Source organism: Gorilla gorilla, chromosome 20, assembly GCF_029281585.2.
Source record: "Gorilla gorilla gorilla isolate KB3781 chromosome 20, NHGRI_mGorGor1-v2.1_pri, whole genome shotgun sequence".
NCBI classification, from domain to species: Eukaryota; Metazoa; Chordata; class Mammalia; order Primates; family Hominidae; genus Gorilla; species Gorilla gorilla.
In genome coordinates, this window is record NC_073244.2 from 58,460,484 (window position 1) to 58,480,087 (window position 19,604).

A 19,604-nucleotide genomic window follows, 5' to 3' on the forward strand; every position below is an offset into this window, starting at 1 on the left:
TTAATACCCACACCCACAAATATTTTGAATCTGGAGTGCTTGTAAAGAATTTATGCTGGCTGGGTGCGGTGGCTCATGCCTGTAATCCCAGCACTTTGGGAGTCCGAGGCAGGAGGGTCCCTTGAGCCCAGGAAGCTGTGGTTGTAGGGAGCTATGACTGCGCCGCTGCACCGCAGTCTGGATGACAGAGCGAGACCCTATCTAAAAAAGAACTTATGCTAGGTTCTGGTACACAGAAACTACTCAATTGATGAAGGCTAAATTTCCTGGCTAAGTTAGATTGTTAGAACACACCAGCATCATCTTGTTCCTAGTATTAAGAGGGTGGGGGAATGTAAGATTGAAATTTGTTGTCTGTTTCGTAGAACCATGGTTAGGAGGCTTTAAGGTGATTAGGAATAGCTTCTTTGCAGCTTCCATTTCTGTTCCTTCACAGCGGTTTATTTGGAAGCCTGTTTTATTGAACAGTGCTGTTAGTTTCGACAGGCATATTCTGTAGGATTTGAGATTGTTAAAAACTTCAATGATAGAAGATGGATGAATGTGATTTAAGTACAGATGCTCTTTGGTTATTCAGATTGTATAGCTAACCTTTTAAACTCCAAATGTAAAACTTTTCGACTTTTAACCTTTTAAACTTTAAATTAAAAAAAATAGGAAACATTTTAAGTGGGGAGAGCATTGTTTGAATCATTGTTATCTGGTTGCAACAATGTGTGAAACAGAGGCACTCAGCCCCTCTTCCCCACCCCGCCCCTCCTCCCGGAGACACAGTCTTGCTCTGTCGCCCAGGCTGGAGTGCAATGGCACAATCTCGGCTCACTGCAACCTCTACCTCCTGGGTTCAAGTGATTCTCCCACCTCAGCCTCCTGAGTAGCTGGGATTACAGGCACTTGCCATCATGCCCGGATAATTTTTGTATTTTTGTAGAGACAGGGTTTCACCATGTTGGCCAGGCTGGTCTCGAACTCCTGATCTCAGGTGATCCGCCCGCCTCGCCCTCCCAAAGTGCTGGGATTATAGGCGTGAGCCACCATGCCCGGCCAGCCCTCTTATTTATTATTTTGAGACGGGGTCTCACTTTGTCACCCAGGCTGGAGTGCAGTGGCACGATCTCAGCTCACTATAGCCTCGACCTCCTGGGCTCAGGCGATCCTCCCACCTCAGCTTCCCAGGTAGCTGGGACTATAGGTGTGTGCTACCACGCCCAGCTAATTGTTTTTGTATTTTTTGTAGAGATGGGGTTTCACCATGTTGCCCAGGCTGGTCTTGAACTCCTGAGCTCAAGCAATTTGCCCACCTCAGCCTCCCATAGTGCTAGGATTACAGGCATTAGCCACCATGCCCAGCCTTAAATTCTTCATGTTATACTTCATATAAGTAGAAGATGCTAGAGACACAGTATAGACTCGTTAAATTATTTCCTGTAAATGTATATCATACATCGTTAATTGGCATTTCCTTACTTCTTTGGTAAAAAAGTCTGAAGTCAGAGCCTGTTTGCTTCAGTCTATAAGGGGAGCAAGCAGCAGCCATTCCCCCGAACCTAGGAGGCTATGCCACTACTTTATGAGGAGCAGGTATCTCACAGTGAGTGGGGACAGGCTTTATGGAGTGCATGGTTCTTCCCTGAGACCCCAGAATCCATTCACATTATAGCATTCTCCATATTGAGTCAGGTAGCAGGCTGAATGAAGATTGGATTCTCATTGCCTTTGGTTTGTCATTTGAAGTAATCTCACCCAGCAGCCCAGAAATGGAATGGACTTGCTCTTTCCTTGTATACATTATATTCTGATCTGTTCTTTTTTTTTTTCTTGCTATTTGTTTGCACAGGAAGTTCTCAACGAATCTCAGACTAAACAGGAAGTGTTTTTTTCTTATATAAAGGGGTACTGGTAGGAACGAAGATGGGCAGGAGAAGGAGAGGGAATAGGTGGCCTGTGGCCTGGCGGTTCGTTGTTTCCTTCCGTGGGTTTTATGTAAAATCCCTAAATACTTTAGGTTTATGGGCTGTGCACATTTCTGAGTAAATCTGCTTTTCTAAATTGGTTTCATCAACTGGAAAATGAAACTGGATTGCTGGAGATACACCTGGGTCTAATTTACCTTGATCCTATTTGGTTACTTTTCTTTTTTAGTAGATAATTTAACAAAAGGCCAAAATTTCAAGTGTATTTCTTTGGCTTTAGGAAATTTACCATTTGTTTAGAGTAATTTTTTCTCCATTTAAGGTTCAAAATAAAAAGATTGAATACTTTTGAGGCAGAGTATCTCAGTATTAATCGTGTTAATGAGCATAGGCTTTGGAGACAAACCTTCCTGGATTTGAATCCAAGCAGTCACTTAGTAGTTGTGTCATTTAGGCATGTGAGAGATTTTTTCCTTGGTAAGATTGAGTGTCATCAGGTTTAAAAGAAATAATATTTGGCACGCTGGGCAACATAGTGAGACCCTCATCTCTACAGAAAATTTAAAAATTAGCCTGGGTACATGCCTGTGGTCCCAGCTTTGGGATGCTGAGGTAGGAAGATCACTTGAGCCCAGGAGGTCCAGGCTGCAGTGAGCTGTGGTTGTGCCACAGTACTCCAGCCTGAGCAACACAGGGAGACCCTGTCTGAAAATTATAATAATAATAATAATATTTGGAACTTAGTCTGTGCATAGTAAGTTCTCAAGTGGTTGCTGTTGCTGCTGCTACTGCTGCTGCTAGTACTTCTTGAAGAAGGTGACTAGGGAAAAATAGACAAAAAAAATACTTTATTTGTCTTGTTTGATTAGTCAACTTTACCTTTTCCTAATGTGGATGCAACTGAGAATTAACCCCAAGCTAATGTATCAAAGGACATTCTCATTTGGGTCTATCAGCCCTAGCAGAATGCCTGCTCTCTTTTCTAGAAAGGGGAAATAATCTGTTTTCCATTTCATTTTTTTAAAAGATTTTAGCTATCTTTGAGTATGTAACATCTATTATCCTTGTAGGGTGTTTGGAAAACTTCCTGTTTACTCCAGTGCATCCCTGGTAGAGGATGTAGATAATCATCGTATTGTTATTTTATTACATAAACATGGACTGCTTCTTATAAACATCTTTGTTCTAATAATGTGGTCTCATACTCAAGGTGTGACTTTCTGGCATCCTGTGTGGTATTCAGAGGCCAGAAGATAGAAAATTAAAAGTAGTGAGATGAGCCAAGCGCATCTTTTTAATCCTTCTTGAAATCTTTTTTTTTTTTTTTTTTTTTGAGTCTTACTCTGTCATCCAGGCTGGAATACAGTGGCGCAATCTCAGCTCACCTCAATCTCCACCTCCTGGGTTCAAGCAATTCTCCTGCCTCAGCCTCCCAAGTAGCTGGGATTACAGGCGCCCACCACTACGCCTGGCTAATTTTTGTGTTTTTAGTAGAGACACGGTTTCACCATGTTGGCCAAGCTGGTCTCAAACTCCTGACCTGAGGTGATCCACCCGCCTCGGCCTCCCAAAGTGCTGGGAATACAGGCATGAGTCACCGCATCCAGCCACTTCTTGACATTCTTTCTAGCAGTTTTTATACCACTGCTTCCCCTCTGGAAGCCTTACTGATGTTTAAGTTACATGTTGATACTCACTTTGTTTTTGTGCTTCCCTTTCTCTTTCCTGGACAGAAACCAAAGCCCAAACCCCGGCCATCCATCACAAAGGCAACCTGGGAGAGTAACTATTTTGGGGTGCCCTTAACAACTGTCGTGACTCCAGAGAAGCCGATCCCCATTTTTATTGAAAGATGTATTGAGTACATTGAAGCCACAGGTAAGAGTATTACCTCATAGCAGTTTATAACTTTCACTGTCTACAGGATGCTTACTGGAGGGCCAAGCCATCTGGAGATTCTGGAATCAGTTGTTGATTGTGAGATGCTCTTGGAGAAGGAGCTAAGCAGTCCCGACAGCTGTCAGATGTGTGGATTCTCCATTTGTGTGCAGTTTTGAGGCTGTCGTTGGGCATTTATTAGGCCTTGGCCTACGAAGGAGCTGTTCTGTGCTTAAGGTGGCAGCTGTGGCTGCTTGGACGCTTTCTCTGTGCTACCTCACCCACCAGAGCATCAGCACTCTGTCAGTTGCCTGCCCGCCTGTGTTCCCTGCAGATCTGTGAACTCCTTGAGGGTTGTGCTATCATTGTGTCCTCAGTACTATAGTGGATACATAATACATTTTGGTTTAGTAAAATTAATACAGCCCTCAGCATTGTTCGGATGCCTGAGACCCATGTATTGATAGGATTTTTTTCTGAGGTAAGAAAATGATTAGGATGTTTGGGATGTCTTCTGGTTATGCCGCTCCTCTGACAACTTGATGCTATCACAAAGGTAGACTGTCTTGGGAAATTTTTTTGCATTGTTCTTGAAATAATTAAGTTTTACTTGTGTTGAAACAATTTGCTTTATTCATTTGAGCTCTCATGTCTCCCTTTGGCCTTCCAGTTTCACTAAGGTGGGTTCTTGAGCATTCGGAGTTGGGCTCAGGAACACAGGCTTAAACTAATTTGAAACTAAGGTAGGGATTACAGCCTTCCAATCTGTTCTTTCTAACTCTGATATTATCTACAGTGGTATTAAGTATTGTGTGGTGTGGACAGCCTACTAGGCTCTGCTGATAATTTCAGCAGCATCGTGTGAAGCTGAGTGACAGTGTTCATATTTACTTAGGATGTTGTAAAGCAGGGAAGATAGCTTTATTTATTATTTTATTTTTATTTTTATTTTTTGAAATAGAGTCTCACTCTGTTGCCCAGGCTGGAGTGCAGTGACACGATCTCAGCTCACTGCAACCTCCGCCTCCCAGGTTCAAGCGATTCTCCTGCCTCAGCCTCTGAGTAGCTGGGATTACAGGCGCCCGCCACGACGCCCAACTAATTTTTGTATTTTTAGTAGAGACGGGTTTTTGCCATGTTGGCCAGGCTGTTCTTGAACTCCTGACCTCAGGTGATCTGCCCGCCTCGGCCTCCCAAAGTGCTGGGATTACAGGCGTGAGTCACGGTGCCCAGCCGAAGATAGCATTTTTCTTTTTTTTTGAGATGGAGTCTCTCTCTGTTGCCAAGCTGGAGTGCAGTGGCATGATCTTGGCTCACTGCAACCTCTGCCTCCCAGGTTCAAGTGATTCTCCTGCCTCAGCCTCCTGAGTAGCTGGGATTACGGGTGCACACCACCATGCCCGGCTAATTTTTGTATTTTTAATAGAGATAGGGTTTCACCACATTGGTCAGGCTGTCTCAAACTCCTGACCTCGTGATCCGCCCACCTCAGCCTGCCAAAGTGCTGGGATTACAGGCATGAGCCACCGCGCCTGGCCTGAAGATAGTTTTTAAGTTGGAGCCCACCAAAGACTTTGTATTTATTTCCTAGGTTTTCTGTGGAAACCAGAGAAATAATTCACCCCAGGCTTGAATCTCAGTAATAAGCACTTGGCATAATCATTACAGATCTATAGCTTTGTTTAGTCCATTCTGTACCCAAAGCGGTTTCTCATTGTCCATCTTTTTTTTTTCCTGCTGTAGACACAGGGGTCTCACTTATTGCCCAGGCTAGTCTCACAATCCTAGCTTCAAATGATCCTCCTACCTTGGCCTCCTAAAGTCCTGGGATTACAGGCGTGAGCTACCATGCCTGGCTTCAGTGTCCATCTTTTTGACACTCGTTTTATATTAATTTCTTCCTTTATCTGTCTCTATAAAATGTTTGAAAGTTGCAGGTGTGATATGCACCTTTACATTTATTTATTTATTTATTTATTATTTAATTTTTTTAGACGGAGTCTCACTCTGTCACCCAGGCTGGAGTGCAGTGGCACGATCTAGACTCACCGCAACCTCTGCCTCCTGGGTTCAAGCAATCCTCCCACCTCAGGCTCCTGAGTAGCTAGGATTACAGGCATGCACCACCACACCTGGCTAATTTTTTTTGTATTTTTAGTAGAGATGGAGTTTCACCATGTTGGCCAGGCTCGTCTCAAACTCCTGACCTCAAGCGATCCACCCGCCTTGGCTTCCCAAAGTGCTGGGATTACAGGCGTGAGCCACCATGCCCGGCCTGCACCTTTACTTTTAAATACTTCAGTGGGTATTTCCCAAAAACATTCTCTTATAGAACCACTGTGCATTTATCAAAATTAGGAAATCAACATTGATCTAGTACTAATCTGTCTGTAATCTAATCTATAGACATTCTCATTTCATCAGTTTTCCCACTACCTTCCTTTATAGCAACAGACAAAACACTGTTTTGGTCCAGGACCTTATCCTGGACCACACGTTACATTTAGTGGTCAAATCTGGCCCAGCACAGTGGCTCACGACTGTAGTCCCAGCACTTTGGGAGGCCGAGGCAGGCAGATCGTGAGGTCAAGAGATCGAGACCATCCTGGCCAACATGGTGAAACCCCGTCTCTACTAAAAATACAAAAAATTAGGCCGGGGCGGTGGCTCACGCTTGTAATTCCAGTACTTTGAGAGGCTGAGGCGGAAGATCAGGAATTCGATACCAGCCTGACCAACATGGAGAAGCCCATTCTCTACTAAAAATACAAAATTAGCCAGGCTTGGTGGTGCATGCCTGTAATCCTAGCTAGTCGGGAGGCTGAAGCAGGAGAATCGCTTGAACCTGGGAGGCGGAGGTTGCGGTGAGCCAAGATCGCACCATTGCACTCCAGCCTGGCCAACAAGAGCAAAACTGTGTCTCAAAAAAAAAAAAAAAAAAAAATTAGCTGGGCATGGTGGCACGCACCTGTAGTCCCAGCTACTCGGGAAGCTGAGGCAGGAGAATCGTTTGAACGCAGAAGGCAGTGGTTGGAATGAGCCGAGATCACGTCACTGCACTCCAGCCTGGCGACAGAGCTAGACTCCGTCTCAAAAACCAAAAAACCAAAAAAATAAAATCACCAATCAGTTATTTTGTAGGGTGTTCCTCAGCTTAGCTTTGTTTTCCCTTTTTTTTTTTTTTTTAATTTTTTGTATTTTTGGTAGAGATGGGGTTTCTGTGTTGCCCAGGCTGGTCTCAAACTCCTGAGCTCAAGCTATCCACACGCCTCGACCTCCCAAAGTGCTGGCATTACAGGCGTGAGTCACTGTGCCCGGCCTTGGCTTTGTTTTCGTTTTTTGGATATTTCATCGTGATCAGGTTCTGGGTTTGCACTTCTGGCAGATACCACAGGGCAGCAATGCCTTTGCTCTGTCCCCTCCACTTCATCTCTGCTGCCCACCATCACCCACCTTCTCAGTCCAGTCTATGGGTATGACAGTTTATCTGCTGAAAACCCATCCTTGCTTCTTTGTTGCCTACCAGATGCAGGTCGCACTCATAATCCTCCTTCCCGGACTCAGGAACAGCAAGACTGTTACTATGCCATTGTCCCCTGCCCTCCTTCCCACCCTCCTTTTTTTCCCTCTCCCCCTCCCTTCTTTCACCCCTTTCTTTCTGTTTTATGCTGCTTCAAGTATTAATTTTAAAATTGTTCTACAAGAATGCGATTTATCAGAAGGATGTGAATCAAGCAGAATTTCTTAGTATTTCTTTGCCTTAGGGCATTCCCCTTGTGTGGTTTAAAATTTGTCCCCCATTCCTTTTTGCCTCTGGAACTTATCCTTATTCTTCAAGAGACTCCTACTCCTAATAGCACTTTGAATTTAACCTCCCTGGTAGTTCTCCTCAGCCAAATTTCACCTTCCTGAAAACAGGATTCTCTGTTCTCCTTGTCTCCCTAGAGCCCGATACAGCATATACATTAATTGATTATTGTAAATTAGCCAGGCATGGTGGCACGCATCTGTGATCCCAGCTACCCTGGAGGCCGAGGTGGGAGAATTGCTTGAGGCCAAAGGTTCAAGGCTGCAAGTGAGCTGTGATCACACCACTGCACTCCAGCCTGGGCAACAGAGTGAGACCCTGTCTCTTAAAAAACAAAAGAGAGAGAGAAAGAGACAGGGTCTCGCTCTGTTGCCCAGGCTGGAGTGCAGTGGTGCAGTCATAGCTCACTTGCAGCCTCACTTTTCTGGCCTCAAGCCTCTTGAGTAACTGGGACTACAGGCACATGCCACCATGTCTGGCTAATTTTTGTATTTTTTGTGGAGACAAAGTCTCACTATGTTGCCCATGCAGGTCTCAAACACCTGGCCTTAAGCCATCCTCCCACCTTGGCCTCCCAAAGTGCTGGGATTATAAGCATGAGCCACTGCACCCAGCCAGAGACCCTGTCTCTTTAAAAAAAAAAAAAAAAAAAAAAAAGGTAGATTGAATGAGTGGTTTTCAATCTGGAACACCTTAATTCCATTTTCGTCTTTCTTCAAGAAAAAAATGACCATATATTTCCCCTTGTTGGCATTAGTTTGTACTTTTATGGAATTTCAGAAGAAAAATTAAACCTGGTATCTGTGAGCTTAGTGTGCATTGGAGGGATGACTTTGTGTACCCTTATTTCCTAAGAAAACTTTTTCTCCCCTTTATAAAATTAAAGCAAGTTCATTGTAGAAATTGGACAAATGGCAAGAACTGTGAAGAGGAACTCAAAGATTCGTGATCTGCTACTTAATGAAAACCACCGTTAATGATTTGAGATGTTTCTTGTAGTCTTATTTCTCTGCATATGCACATATATTTATTTTCACATAATTCAGAGTATGAGGTAAGCTAGCTTTCAACATTTTTTTAACATAGCCCTCTTAGATGAGGCAGAAGAGGCCGGGTGCAGTGGCTCACACCTGTAATCCCAGCACTTTGGGAGGCCGAGGTGGGTGATCACTTGATGTCAGGAGTTCCAGACCAGCCTGACCGACATGGCAAAACCCCATCCATCTCTACTGAAAATACAAAAATTAGCTGGGCTTGGTGGTACATGCCTGTAATCCCAGCTATTCGGGAGGCTGAGGTGGGAGAATTACTTGAACCCACGAGGTGGAGGTTGCAGTGAGCCGAGATCGCACCACTGCACTCCAGCCTGGGCGACAAAGTAAGACTCTGTCTCCAAATAAATAAATAAATAAAGCATGCATGCATGCCAGGCATAGTGGTGTGCACCTGTGATCCCAGCTATTTGGGAGGCTAAGGCAGGAGGATTGTTTGAGCCCAGGAGTTCCAACGCTGCACTGAGCTCTGATCGCACCACTGCAATCCAGCCTGGGCAACAGAGCAAGACCCTGTCTCAAAAAAAAAAAAAAAAGGAAAAGAAAAAATTACCATTAATTCAGTAGTATCATTTCACATACAGTTCATTTTAAAATTTATTCATTTGACGTAAAACTATATGTTATAGCTGAGCTTTTTGTACTAGGATTCAATCAATAGTCACACTGCACTTGGCTTTGCCTCTTCAGGCCCTTGCCGTCCAGAACAGTCCTCTCTGGCTTGTTTTAATAATGTGATTTTTTTTTTTTTTTTAAAGAGACAGAATCTCACTCTGTCACTGAGGCTGGAGTACAGTGGTGCAATCGTAGCTCACGGCAGCCTCTAACTCCTAGGCTCAAGTGATCCTTCCTCCTTTTCTTCCTGAGTGCTACAGGCATGCTCCACCACACTCAGCCAACGATGACCTTTTTTGAAAAGCCTAGTCAGTTGTCTTGCAGAATGTCCTCTTCATGTAATGTGCTCTTTGGACCTCTTCACCATCCTCGGCTGCCTTCCAGGACCGAGTGTAGCCTCTGACTGAGCAGGGGGTTGAGCACCCTGCAGGTGGTGGACGCGGGACTGCTGCCTCCCTTTCTGGACAGGGCACACGTATGAATTGGGTTTACGGGCTCCATAGGGTTGTATTGAATAATTGAACGAATTGTGGGCTAGTGTTTTCCCCAACTTTGACTCACAGATAGTGGGCTTGCACTTTGCTTAGGGAAAGCTGGTGCTGCCACCTGCCCTCTCACCCCATCTCTCTCTCTTGCTCATGGTTGGAATGGCCATATGACCACACAGTTTCCATGTAGTATTCCAGGCAGGGGGTCCTAGCTGATTAGAGATGACATTCCCAATGAAACTTGTTTGCCAGGCCTGGTCAAAGCAGTCCAAAGTCAGAAGTCTTTGTGTCCCTGTTTTTGTGTCCATTTCATGTACCTTGGCACTTTAAGGCTTGTCCTGGAAAATAAAACATTGCATCATCACTTGTGAAGGCAGAGCTTGAGAGTTTGCACTGCTAAGATGAGGATAGGAAAGAAATTTATGCCGCAGGGCCTTTGATGCTGCCCACTCACCTGTCTGCACAGCCAGGGCACGGCCAGCGGGAGTGGAGAAGACGAGCGAGACCAAAACCTTGCTGTGGGGAGGAGGGTGGCATAGCCATTGATAAATCGGGACTTGAACTATCCCATCACTCTAAAAATATTTTTTATCTGATTACAAAAGTAATAGATGGCCAGGCATGATGGCTCATGCCTGTAATCCCAGCACTTTGAGACAGCAAGGCAGGAGTAGCATTCAAGCCCATTCGTTTAAGACCAACCCTGGCAACATGGTAAAATCCTGTCTCTACCAAAAATACAAAAATTAGCCATACATGATGGTCCATGCCTGTAGTCCCAGCTACTCAGAGGCTGAGGTAGGAGGATCGCTTGAGCCCAGAAGGTTGAGGTTACAGTAAGCTGAGATCATGCCACTGCACTCCAGCATGGGCGACAGAGTAAGACGCTGTCTCAAAAAAAAAAAAAAAAAAGTAATATACTTGCTCACTGTAAAACAAATTAATCATTATAGATATGTAGGACAGAAAGTAAAAATTCTTTATAATCCCAGTCTCCAGGAGTCATCTCATTAATGTACAGATTATGCTTCCTGCTAATGCTAGTCCCCCAAAACATTGAAAAGTCTGAGTATGAGATCATCTCTGTGCTGTTCCGCAGCTCATTGTTTGTTTTAGCCCAACATGATATCTTGGGCGTCACTTCTGAATTCCACCTCCAGGCCAATTGGATTTTGGTTTTTGATGTGAGGAGAGGATGCAAGAGCTGGTATGAGAGGAGGGTCTCTGGAAGTGTGGGAAGAGAAGCCTTGTTTGCAGAGGTGGCACGTGGCAGTTTCCTGTGACTGGCATCTCCCAGCCCCTTAGTTTGTGAGTAAAGTGCCAAATCCTTCTAAACACAGATCACAAGAAAAAGGATCATCACTTTCTTACCTCAATTTACTGCTCCTGATGTTTACAATCAGGGCGCTGTGTTGAGACTCCTCCCCGATATTTTCCCTTCTCAGGTTAGCTCCTACATTGTGAGGGAAATTGGTTCTGATTTGCACCTGTCTTCTTTCCTGGGCTTTCTGACCAGTTCATTTACCGTTGTTCATACTTCTGAAAATCAGAACGTGGTCAAGAAATGACCAGAGAGTAGAACAGCTTTCAGATTGATCTGCAGATGCTTTTAGGCCAGCCCAGCCCCGGACACCCTCTGTGCTTGCTGTGCTAATAGGATATTAGACTTTCACTCTCTCAGCTCTGGTTACATGGAAAGGCTGGATGAGGGCATGTCACTGCCACAGCTGCTCTGGGACCGCCACTGAGAGTGGGAAGGAGGTGGGGTTGAGGGGGAGCTTAGGAGTCAGACTAACTTTATATTTCTAGCTTGAATGCTTTTTTTCCTCCAATTTTGATCTTTGTGGAAAATTGGTTGAGGCAATGGAGTCACTGCTCCCTTCTGCAGCAGTGTGGCTCCTAATGACAGAGAACATTGGCCAAGCTCATCTGAGCTCTCTGATGCACAGCAGGAAGTAGAATTATTCAATTCAGTGTACCTCTCTGGAATGGGGCAAAAGGTTACTTTTAGAGCTGGCTCACAATCCTCCTGAGAATAATTTCTCAGGGTAAAGTACACTCTTGATAGCTCATGGTGGTCACAAGACTGAGGTTTTAAATCCTGGGTCTCAGGGCCAAATGTGAGTCAAGCCTTCCTAGGATTCAAGAAATCTGACAGCATAGGAACCCCCTGAGGCAGCTTCCAAGTGTCGTCACACCTGCCCACCCAGGACGGTCTCAGCATTCTTGAGACAGAATCCTAGTGCCCCACTTGCCTTGGCTCTGCTGTGTGTGTTCCCGGGTCCCCAGCCTCTCCTCAGCCTCACTTGCTATTTAACTAGAAATAGCATTCTCTACGCATGCTTTCTTTGAATAATATGTGAGGCCAGACTTCGTTCCCTGTTTCTGTGATTTTTAACCTCTGCTTTTGGCAGTGTGAGAGGAGGCATGGCAACAGTGAGGAAATGATTTCCCTGGCCCCAGTCCTTTCTTAATTGGTTTGCTTACTGAGATGACCAACCCTCCACATCTCTAGCCAGTGCTGTAGGGGCCGAGAAGAGGAATTGTGCCTAGGGAGAAGCAGTTTTACTGGGGCAGAAGGCACCCATCTTCTCTCTTGAATTATGATGTATTCAAACTATTCTATATAAATAACTGCCAGGCCACAGTTTTGTTAGTGCAGCTGACTTTCAGTTAGTCCCTCTGGAATGAAAAGCTGTCTGAAGTCAAGGAAGGCCTGGCAGGTGTTGAAAGTAATAATGCCCAAGGTGGTTTTCCCTCGCATTCCCTCACCCCGCTTTCTGTTCCATACGTGTTTCTTGAGCGTTGATATGGCCTAGGCCTGGCTCTGGGCACTCCGTCATATATGATCCCATAAGAGATGGTGTTTTGCTCTAAGAACATGGCTGTGGTAGGAAGCTAGCCCTTGGGAGGGGTCAGGGTACATCTCAGTCCTCTGTCACTGTGGGGAGGACCTCAGTGTCAGTAAAGTTCAGGGTTAGTCTGGCTGGAAAAAAGGTGGCAGCATTGATATTCCCTTTCCTGTATATAAAACCTTGAGAGGAGTCCTGCATAAAATCCGGTGACAGAACCCAGGCTCTGCCTCTCAGGGCAGCACCTACCTGTCATAGTAATTTAGCTGAAGTTCACATTTATTTTCTTTTTCTTATTTTTTACTTTTTTTCAGAAATGGGGTTACCCTGTCACCCAGGCTGCAGTGCAGTGGTGCAATCACAGCTCACTGCAGCCTTGAACTCCTGGGTTCAAGCGATCCTCCCGCCTCAGCCTCCCAAGTAGCTGGGAGATACAGAAGTATGCCACCATGCCTGGCTTGGTTTTTTTGTTTTGTTTTGTTTTGTTTTTGTTTTTGTTTTGTGTGTGTGTGTGTGTGTGTGTGTGTGTTTGAGATGGGGTCTTGCTGTGTTGCCCAGGCTGGTCTCTAACTCCTGACCTCAAGTGATCCTCCCTTCTCAGCCTCTCTAGTCTCTGGGATTGCAGGCATGAGCTCCTAAGCCCAGCTTCACATTTATTTTCAAATGCTCTTTGCTGGAGGGTCTGCAGAGCCCCACCTTGGGGTATCATTGCCTGCACTTAGGAGACTGTAATGTAAATGGTGCCTTCTTTATTTGCCTTCCAGGGGCACTTCCTTGATGGACACATAATCAGGTCAACTTTGACCTCTTGTCCCTGGTTGAGTGGGGAAATCCCAGAGAGAGGATCACGTGGTTGTAGGAAGACAAACTTCCAGATAACTCTTTAATAGCTTTAAGCTTAATTCACTTACCATCTTTTTTGTGGGGGTGGATGGCAGATCTTGTTCATTAAACGAGTATTTATTGACTTTATATTAATTAAGCACCTACTATATGCTAGGCACTGTTTTGAACTCAGATAGCCCCCATGTGTCTGGGCATGGGGGAGATAGATATAATCACATGAATGCATAATTCTTCAGACAAGGAATGTTATTGGATTTTAAAATTATTGGGGAATAAAATAACACACAGGACCCAGTGTTGGTGAGGATATGGAGCAATTAGAATCCTCACATTGCCGAAGGGAGTGTAAAAGGGCAGAGTCACTTTGGAAAACTCTTTGGCAGTTTATTAAAAAGTTAAATAGATCCTTTTATAGTTCATAAGTGTGATGATGGGGTGTACAGGGAAAAACTCCAACCCCATTTTTCCTCTAGCCTCACACCACCACAACAATCACCAACACAGAAGACTTATGTGACCAAATGTGTGGCGTGCTTTCCCCACACACCAGGCACCAGACACCAGCTGGGTGTCCTCCAGTTCAATTCCAAAACCGTCTACCTGGAGATAGTGTCAGATCCTGCAGGTTGGGGGCTCAGCCTCCAAGACTGCCCTCCACATCCCCAGACACCAGTTGCAAGTGCAGGCCTCTGGAACTTCTGACTGACCGGCTTCAAGTTGGGGTTCCCATGACCCCCTCTTTGGGTTCAGTTAATTTCTGGAGCAGTTCACAGAACTTAGGGAAACACTTGCTTATATTTACTGGTTTATTATAAAGAATATTACATGGGATACAGATGAAGAGATGTGGGTAGGGTGAGGTACAGGGGAAGGTCGTGCAGCTTCCATGCCCTCCCTGGGCACCAGGAACCTCCAGTGTTCAGTTATCTGGAAGCTCTCTGAACCCTGTCCTCTTGGGTTTTATGGAAGCTTTATGACATCAGCATTCCTTCCCCCAGGGTATAGGGTGGGACCCTCGCAGGGGAGGGTCTTAAGACACAGTTGGAAGGTGGGGGAAGATTAGAGTCCTGCCCTGTGGCAGGTGAAAGGAGGACAGGAGAGAGATTGTGTTTCCCGATACCTGCCCTTGGGGCCTAACACACCCAACATTATAACAAAAAACTATAACAAGGGCTGTGGGAGTTAGGAAACAAGAACTGTAGACAAAAACCTATGTATCATATCACATTGGGTTTTCATGCTCATGTGTGAGAAGTGCCTCTTTCAAACCTTGTTCTGACACATTATCTTACATGCAAGGAAAAAAAGCTAAACATACACTTACCATCCCACTTCTAGGTATTTGCCCAAGAAAAATGAAAACATATGTTCACACTAAGACTTGTACTCAGCTGTTTCTAGCAGCTTTGTTCATGACAGCCCCAAACTAGGAGCCACCCAGATGTCCACCACCAGGTGAATAGACCAGTAGGTCCATCCATCTGATGGAATACTTCTTATTCATTAAAGGGAATAAGTACGCTGTGTGTAACAACAGTGGGATCTCAAAATTATGCTTCTGAGAGTGATGGAAGCCAGACACACAAGACCATGAACCGCGGTTCCCTTTCTAGAAAGTTTTGGAAAATGCACACTAACCTACTAATGTGAAGCCAACCAGTGGTGGCCTGGAAGCTGGGATGGCAAGAAGAATCGATTGCAAAGAGACAATAGAAAACTTTTGTGGGTGGTGGAAGTATTCCATATTTTAATTGTGATCATTTCACTCATTATTACATATTTCAAAATTATTGGGCCAGGCGTGGTGGCTCACGCCTGTAATCCCAAAACTTTGGGAGGCCGAGGCAGGTGGATCACACGGTCAGGAGATCAAGACCATCCTGGCTAACACAGTGAAACCCCGTCCTTACTAAAAATACAAAAAATTAGCCAGGAGTGGTGGCGGGTCCCAGCTACTCGGGAGGCTGAGGTAGAAGAATGGCGTGAACCCGGGAGGCGGAGCTTGCAGCCAGCCAAGATCGTGCCACTGCACTCCAGCCTGGGCAACAGAGCAAGACTGCATCTCAAAAAAAAAAAAAAAAAAAAATTATCAGATGGTATACTTTAAATGGATACAGTTTACTATATATAAATTATACCTCAATAAAGTTGATTTTTAAAAACAAAACAAAAAAGAAGTCATTGGGGAACAGTTTTGAAGAAACTTGCTGTTTATATAATTTCAAAATATCATCTAGCGCATTAACTACTAGTTACAAAGGGGGACCACACCTTTATAATGCAAAGATCTGGGTATTACCACCTTACCAAAGTAGTTACACTCAGCATCTCTAGTGGATGAACCCGACATTGTGTTGTGCCTCCTGGCCAAAAATATTTCACCTGAATTTTATCAGGGAGAAGCAATCAGACAAACCCAGAATATGATACATTTATAAAACAAGTGGCCTGAACTCAACAAAAAAGGGGTCTCATGTGACTTCTCCATTTGTACCGTGAACTCGTTTTCCACTAGCCTAGTCAGATGTGAAACCCATGAAACTTGGAGTCACAGCTGACACCCCACCTTTGCCAGGCAGGAGTAGCTGGCCAACCATAGGCAAGACGCCTAAACTTTCTAAGCCTCATTTTTCTGTTCCTTCAAATTGGGAATTAAAATAACAACTCTTTCAAAGGGAGTTTTTGACAATTAAATCCTGTTTGTAATGTTCTTGGAGTAGTGCCTGGCACATAGTGATCATTCGGTCAACGTTAGCCATTATTTTGGTAGCTCCTGTCACTGACCTGCTGTGGTGTGAAAATCCCAATGGGACATTTCCCCAAAACAGTAATGGATGAGACTGGGCAGTGTCTGTAGGCAGTTTTTAAAACTTCTCCTTGAAGTATAACACACACTAAGAAAAGCACACCCATCTGGGCACTGGTTGCATAGGTCAGGAAAACAGAAGACGGCCACCCCCAAAGGCCCCTCGTCATTTCATCCCTCAACAAGGATAACTAGTATCCTGGCATCCAATGGTATGGAATACTTTTGCCTGCTTTTGTATTTTAAAAATGGAATCATACCAAATGCACATTTTTGTACCTGGCTTCTTTCACTTAACATTATGAGATTCAGCTACATGATTAAATCTGTAAATTCATCCATGGTTGCGTATGATTGTAAATGGTTCATTCTCATTGCTATGTAGACTTTCATCATGTGAATATTCCACAATTTCTTTCTTTCTTCCACTCTTCCTGGACATTTGGGTACTTTCCAGTTTGGGGCAGTTATGAATAGTGCTGTTGTGAACATTCCTGTACATGAATTTTGGTGTACATATGTGTGCACTTACATTGGTGTGTATACCTAGAAGGGAGGCAGTTTTGAATAATTCAGTTTAGCATGTGGGACACAATGATTTAAATGATGTCTCCAAGCACATATCAGTCCCTGAAGGGGTAATAATCTCTGAGGCTGATGGCAGAGGCAGTCAGGGGATCTCTCTGTGTTACTGAGCTTGTGGTGGTGTGTTTTTGTATCTTCGGGGCTGAAGGAGTGATTCTGGCAGGGTGAGTGTGGGTTCCCCAAAGCTGTCACCACATTCTTGCCCCAGCTGGATCGTTGCCATCTACTGAGGCCTGGCTGGCCCTCCATTACCTCGCTGTGGCTCTCTCTGTGGTTTTGCATTGAGTCTGTGGTTTGCACACATCTTGATGACCCCATGGTTTTTACCTGCCGGGCCATCATAGGACAGTGCTCTCTGATGAAATGCTGGCCATTTGTGGCACAGAGAAGTAGGTGTCAACAAGAACACCTAGCGGTGAGACAAGTCTTCACCAAGACTCCAAAATGAAAGGTTCAGCCTTGTGGGCAGTTTGTGAGGAGAGGAAAGGGAGCAAGTCAAGAAGTGAGGCTCTTACCCCAGTCCCTTTACAGGGTGAATGTGGAGCCTGGCAGCTGTGGACCAGTTTGTCTCCATCATTTGCAGGTCAGAGGTTACCCTCAGCTCCTCAGCTGCAAATGGAAGCCCTCTATCAAACGGCCTTTTGCCAGAATACTTAGGCTGTGACCTTCCCCCGATGCAGCTCATTTGCCTGGGTAAATGAGTAGAGTGCTTTCTGCGTGGCAGATTTAAATTTCACCACTAATTGATGCTGGCGTCTTCAGGGGAAAATGCTTGCCATTAGATCACAGGCCTTTGGGAGACAGCCTCACAACAAATACATCCAGGACAGGGGGCGGGGATGGGGAAAGTACAGAATGCAGCTGTACCGAAAGGAACTGTGGGGACGTGCCCAGAGAAACCAAATGAGTACTTTTGAGGCATGCCCTTGGGGACTGCGCATGTGCATGGTTGTGCCATGTGTGTTTTGATGGCCTTTTTTTTTCTTGCTAGTGTATAGTATGTACAGGACAAACTTGGAGCCAAACTGTCTGGAATCAAATCCCAGCTCTGCTGCTTACAAGCAAATATTTAACTTCTCCATTGTTAGTTTCCTTGACCATAAAATGGGGATAATGATGGTACTTTGAGTCATGAGATGATTCAGTATGTTAGAGACCTCATAACAGTACCTGGCAGGTTGTAAGTAGTCAATTTGCTACTGTTGTTGGTGTTATTATTGAAATGATCTAAGATGCATCTTCCACTCTAGGCAGGCCCCTGTGCTGGCCATCCCCTTCATTTGCCAAGTCCCCCATGCAGAGGCTCCTGGTCTTCAAGACCCAGTATGGGTTTCTCCCCAGGGAGAGTAGCCCACGTGACTTGTTCTCCCTTCTGCATTCCTCAGGTCATAGCAGGGCGGGTCAGAGCATGGACTTTGGAATTGGTACAATTGGTTTAAAATCCCAGCTGAAGGGGGATGGGGGATTAAGAGAAGATGCTTAAATGGATATAAAAATACAGTTAGAAGGAATAAGTTCTAGTGTTTGACAGCCCAGTAGGATGACTATAGTTAACAGTAATTTATTGTATATTTCAAAATAGCTGCAAGATGTGAAATGTTGCCAACACAAAGAAACGATATATATTTGAGGTGATGGATATCCTAATCATCCTGATTTGATCATTACACATTGTATCCTTGTATCAAAATATCACATGTATCCTGTAAATAGGTATAATTATGTATCCATTTTTAAAAATACATTATTTTTAGAATAGAATATTAAAACTATGAATACTCAAAGTTCTGAATGATTGTGTCATTTATTACATTAATTGTGCTGTTCAATTTAAATTTATGATCCTCCAAATAAATTGTCAAAATGATTTGAAAGCAGGAACTATTATTTATCTTATGAAAAGTAAGCCCCATAACTAAAAAAGTTCCTGCAAAATAATCTGTAATTGTGTTTATATTACATGAATGATTCGCTGTTTCTCCAAAAGAGCATTTAAGAAGTCAGTAATTCTCAAATGTGCAAAGTATTTCCACATGCTTAACAAGAAAACTATCTAAAACGAAACAAACAAAAATCCCAGCTCTGCCACTTACCTTGGCTAAACTCTTTCACATTGCTGAGCCTCTGTTCTTCCTCTGCAAAATGCAGCTAATAATAATGCCCACCTTATTAGGACTATGAGGATTGTTTTCGTTTTGTTGTGTTGTGTTTTGTTTTGTTTGAGACAGGGTCTCCCTCTGTTGCCCAGGTTGGAGTGCAGTGGTGCGATCTCAGCTCGCAGCGTGCAGCCTCAACCTCCTGGGTCTCAGGTGATCCTCCTAATTCAGCCTTCAGAGTAGCTGGGACCACAGGTGTGTGCCACCACGCCCAGCAGTTTTTGTATTTTTCGTAGAGATGGGGATTCGCCGTGTTGCCCAGGCTGATCTTGAACTCATGGCCTTGAGTGATCTGCCCACCTTGAGTGATCCCAGAGTGCTGGGATTACAGGCATGAGCCACCATGCCTGGCCCTACATCACTCTTTAAGTGGTCCTTTGTGCATTTATTTCTCTGCCTGGCTCCAGAGAGCCAGAGGACTGTGAAGACACTGTCCTTTTTTCGCATATTCAGCAAGTATATATTGAGCATCTTATACTATATGCCATGCACTGTTTAAGATGCTGGTGATACAGCATTGGACCAGACAGACAAAATCCTCACCCTTGTGTGGCATACATTATAACCCGGGGGGAGACAGATAATAAGAAGTAAAATGTAAAGAA

The 19,604-nt window shown here is 44.5% G+C and overlaps 1 protein-coding gene across 3 annotated transcripts in view; it reads left to right on the forward strand.

The window, feature by feature from the left end:
* The window catches only part of ARHGAP35 (Rho GTPase activating protein 35), a 143,472-nt gene that overhangs the window by 72,090 nt on the left and 51,778 nt on the right, over positions 1-19,604 (forward strand). For all 3 annotated transcript variants that reach the window (XR_008673874.2, XR_008673875.2, XM_031004045.3), the window contains exon 3: positions 3,647-3,791. Coding sequence is in view for 1 of the 3 variants with exons in the window: in XM_031004045.3 (XP_030859905.1) it covers positions 3,647-3,791 (145 nt within the window). In the remaining 2 variants the exon portion in view is untranslated. The remainder of the gene's footprint in view (positions 1-3,646; positions 3,792-19,604) is intronic.